The sequence below is a fragment of the Gorilla gorilla genome, chromosome 2, assembly GCF_029281585.2.
Source record: "Gorilla gorilla gorilla isolate KB3781 chromosome 2, NHGRI_mGorGor1-v2.1_pri, whole genome shotgun sequence".
NCBI lineage: Eukaryota > Metazoa > Chordata > Mammalia > Primates > Hominidae > Gorilla > Gorilla gorilla.
Genome location: NC_086017.1, coordinates 140,508,530 through 140,513,158, shown reverse-complemented (window position 1 = coordinate 140,513,158; position 4,629 = coordinate 140,508,530). Strand labels below are relative to the sequence as shown.

At 61.8% G+C, this 4,629-nt stretch overlaps 1 protein-coding gene across 1 annotated transcript; it reads left to right on the top strand.

The window, feature by feature from the left end:
• Positions 1 to 503: 503 nt before the first annotated feature.
• Positions 504 to 2,453, top strand: H1-10 (H1.10 linker histone). The gene has a single exon (XM_004036280.5). The coding sequence runs from the start codon at positions 1,321 to 1,323 to the stop codon at positions 1,960 to 1,962; it is 642 nt and encodes a 213-aa protein (XP_004036328.1). The 5' UTR covers positions 504 to 1,320; the 3' UTR covers positions 1,963 to 2,453.
• The last annotated feature ends 2,176 nt before the right edge of the window (positions 2,454 to 4,629 follow it).

The following is a 4,629-nucleotide window of genomic DNA, read 5'->3' as shown; positions in this document are numbered from 1 at the left end:
CGGAGAGGGTGGGGCCTGGGACCCTCTCCAGGACATGGTCTCCTTTGCTGTGTTCCCGCCATCATTTCCCTGTGCACGGGAGAGGGGGAGGGGTGCGCCCAGGAACTAAGAGCGAATCCCTTCCCCATCCTCTCACAGGAATTCCTCTGGGTGTCACAGCCTCACCCCCGCCCACCCTGTCCCACCCTGGAGCCCCCATTTGGCTTTGGGGGGACCGGCGGCAGCTACTTGTGGATTACAAAATGAGGCCCTGGGAACATCAGCGGCAACAGGGTGGGGGGAGCGGCGAGGCAGTGTCCCCAGAGAGGTCCTGCCGTAGTCCTCCATTCCCCGGGTTGTGCCTAGGCTCCCAGAGGCACAACGAGACCCCGGGGTGCAGCTGGAGAGTGCCTCCCATCCGCCATCCCCTTTGGATGGGGCGGAAAACCCCCGAGGATGTCCTAGCGCAGTTCACGTTGCCCCAGCCGACCACGTGAGGGCGCGCCCTGTGTTAGTTTGGACAAATTAAAGCTCCTCTTGCGGGCAGGCCTGGAGCCCCCCGGGCCGGAACAGGGCTCGGGTGCCCGTGGCGTTCTCTGGGCTGCCGGCCGCCAAGCTCCCGGCCGTGGGGCCTCCTCTGGGGCCCGCGCTATTGGCCTCCAAACGAGGTGCCCCCCTCCTCTCGCGCTCCCGCAGCCTAGGGTGCACCTCTCCGTTCGCCTTTGCTGAGCCCTTCCAGGACGCAAGTCGCCTCTCCACTGCGCCGGGAGCTCAGGCCCTGTCCGGGGCGCCCCGCTGCGGGCGCGGCGGCGCTGGAGAGGCGCGGTCCGAGAAGCCAGCGGCCGGAGAAGGGGCTCCAAGAAGCACAAGTTGGCGCTGGCCCCGGACCAGGCTGTTGTTGTTCTCAACGTGGTCCGCCATGAAGCTATAAAAAGCCGAGAGAAGCGCCCTCCCGCCAGAGCTCAGCGCGCACGCCCAGCGAGTTCCAGAGGCGCCAGTGGAAGCTGCGGCGGCGGTGTCTCGCGTTCGGCGGGACTTCTCTTCGCTCCGGCTCGGCCTAGGTCTGCGTCCCCAGCTCCAGCCGTCGGCTCGGACTCGGTCTCTGACCCCCAACTCGGTCCCCTAGTCCGGCCCCGGCTCCGGGCCCCCCAACCCTCGCTCCGGCCCGGCCCGGCCCCCACCCCAGCCCTGCCGCCCGGCCCCAGGCCCGGCCGCGGCCGCTCCCGCCTGGAGCCGCCGCGCGCCCCCAGCCCCCCTGCACCCCCTCGGCCCCTCGCCTTCCTCTTCCCGGCGCGGCCCCCCGGCTTCCGCGCGCCGCCCGCCACCAATCCTCTTGCTACCATGTCCGTGGAGCTCGAGGAGGCCCTGCCAGTGACGACCGCCGAGGGGATGGCCAAGAAGGTGACCAAGGCTGGCGGCTCGGCGGCGTTGTCCCCATCTAAGAAGAGGAAGAATAGCAAGAAGAAGAACCAGCCGGGCAAGTACAGCCAGCTGGTGGTGGAGACCATCCGTAGGCTGGGCGAGCGCAACGGCTCGTCGCTGGCCAAGATCTACACCGAGGCCAAGAAGGTTCCGTGGTTCGACCAGCAGAATGGGCGCACCTACCTCAAGTACTCGATCAAGGCGCTGGTGCAGAACGACACGCTTCTGCAGGTGAAGGGCACCGGCGCCAACGGTTCCTTCAAGCTCAACCGTAAGAAGCTGGAGGGCGGCGGGGAGCGGCGCGGAGCCCCGGCGGCCGCCACCGCCCCGGCCCCCACCGCGCACAAAGCGAAGAAGGCAGCCCCGGGCGCGGCCGGCTCCCGGCGCGCGGACAAGAAGCCCGCCAAGGGCCAGAAGCCGGAGCAGCGCTCGCACAAGAAGGGCGCTGCCGCCAAGAAGGACAAAGGCGGCAAGGCCAAGAAGACGGCGGCCGCCGGGGGCAAGAAGGTGAAGAAGGCGGCCAAGCCCAGCGTCCCCAAAGTGCCCAAGGGCCGCAAGTGAGCGTGTCGGCCGGTCAGAGCGGCCGGCTTGGGCTTTTCGGTGTTTTTGTTTTTCTACCCCAAGTGACGTAGATTTTGTACGGCTCACCCCGGCCGGGGCCGCGAGGCCTGGTCTGAGCCTCAGGGAGGGGCCCCGGGTCCTCTCAGTCTTTCCCCTCCCCCAACGATGTAGCGTTTTTCGTTGTTTGCTTTAGGTTTTTGAAACAGCCCCGGCGACGCCTCTATTGGCTCTCGGCCTTGGCAACGGCCGTCGTCATGGTTACTGGCCCCTAGGCGCCGATGGCCGAGGCCGCGCCTGCCCACCGGGCGGGGGCAGCTGGTTGGCCGGGCCCAGGCGCGCGGGGACGCGGAGGCCGCGCATCCTTTACCGGCTCCCCACCCTCCTTGCCTTTGGGTGCGCGACAAACAATCGCTCCGGGCTCAGGGCTGCGCGGCTCTTCCCTTCATTCCATGGGCCTTTTTTTGGGCACAATAAAGCGTTTAAACCTTTCAGCCTCTCTCGTTTAATCTGAGTGGAATAGGGATGGGCGCCTTCGGCACGCGGGGTTGGATGGCGGGGGCCCCTCGGGTGCTTATACCCCAGATCTGTTGGCCCAGGGTAGGCCTGGAGCCAGGGGCCTTCAGCAAGAGGTGGGAATTGCTGGCTTGGGACGAACTTAAAGTACCTGGGACAGGGAGATAGACAGGATCGGTCCCTTAGGAGGGATGGATCTATCTGCCCCCACAGGGGGTCCATCGGCCATTGCGGGGAGCGGGATGGGGGAGGGGAGAGGAGGGGGGATTAATGGGTTTTCAGGGTTAATGGTCAGGGACTTAAACTTGGCCTCCAGAGAAGGTAGTTCTTAACAAAGTCACACCAGACTGGCCTGTAAACTTAGTCATTCTGACTCCAGCGAGGGTTAGAGTGAGATGTGACCGGGACGAAGTGTGGTGGCCAGAGAGTGGAGTTCCTGACCACAATCCAACGTGTGGTCTCAGAAGGGTATTTGCCGTCTCTGAGCCTATTGGTTAAGCTGGAGTGCAAACGGGACCCAAAGGATTGCTGGGAAAATTAGTAGGAGCAGAAGGATCTCCAGCCCTGGGACATTCTGGTATCCAGCATATGGGATAGTTGTCTGTCCAGTTGGGCAATAGGTCAAGGTCTATTCTAACATGTCCCTAAAAATGGACAACTGCAAAACAGGCCCCCAAGGGCAGTGGAAACAGGGAAGCTTCTGAAACAGTGGATATATACTCATACCAGCATGAGTGACTGGGGTTAGGTGAGAATGCAGGAGAGCTCCTTTTACCCCCTGTGTAAGAGATTGCAGAAACTACAGGTGGAGGCAGGACCTCCTGGCCACAGACTGGAGAGGAGGGAGCATTGCTGGAGAGGAGCCCAGGCCTGCTGCTACCCCTGATCTGGGCCTGGCTAGACTTCTCTGCCGCCTGGGTGAGTTGCCACTCCATTCCCTCTGCAAATCTTCATAACCCATTGTGGCTTCCTCCTTGCTGCTTCCTGCCTCACTGAACTGCAGAGCCAGGTGCCAGGGGGAGTCCTACCTGCCCTGTCCTGGGCCAAGCGCTGAGGACACAGCAGTAGACAAAACCAGTCCAGGTGCCTGCCCTGCCCAAGCTCCCTGGCTAGTGTAGAGATGAATGATGAGGGCAGAAGTACTATCATCAGGACACACATGGCTGTGGCTGTTTGGGGTCTGGGGGCCTGTGGGCACCTAGGAGGCAGGTAGGCCTAGGCTGGCAGCTCCACACCTGCTGCCAGATCCTGTCCCAGTTGTCCAAATCTGAATCTCTGGGGCTAGGCCTGGGAATCAGCCTTCTGACCAGATCCCCAGGTGGTTCTGGGGTTCAGAGAGGGCTGAGAAGGGCTGCAGCAGGGGCCATGGGCACCAAGGCCTCAGACATTTGTCCTCTGTGGACACTGCTCCTTCCTGCCTGCCTGTTCAAGTGCTCCATGAACACTGAGTTTCATCCCTCCCTGAACCTTCCTCCCTAACCAAGGCCTCCACCTTGCTGACCATCTGTTCTTTGAGGCCATCTCATCATGTCCAAGTGCCAGCGCAGGCCTGTCCCACACTCCTTGCAGGGCCAGCCAATAGGCCACCAGCAGCTAGGGTCCAGGAGAGGCCTTGGCATACCCAGGATTCTAAAGAGATGGTGCTGCTGGCCAGCTAAATCCAGTGCCCCAAAGTGTGCTTTGGGCTGTCCTTATTCCTCATTGCCTTTCCATATTTCTCACCAAAGTCTACCCTTTGCTGTTCACACCACCTGCCTCCACTAGTGGCCGCCTCTTCTGGTGCTACCTCCCACCCTGCCTCTTGTCACCCACTCTTCATTCCTTGGCATGGGCCCCAGCTTGCTGTCTTCCCCACCCTGAGGCTTGCACCCTCCAAGAGCACTTAAGCACCCAGTAGACCAGCCCTCAGTGAGACAGACCATCCACTTTGCTGATAATATTGTGAGCTTCCCTTGGGAACCCAGCCCCAGGGTGGTCACATGACTCAAGACCTGGCCAATAAGTGTTCAGTCAGTTATTCACTTGGCCACAGTGATTAGGTCAGAAATGGGTTGTTGATCCAGTGAGTTCAATGAAAGTCAATCCTGGGACAGAATTCCCTGGAACTGCTGAGAAACAGGTGCTCTTTTGCTGGGATCACTAAATTTTAGGGAC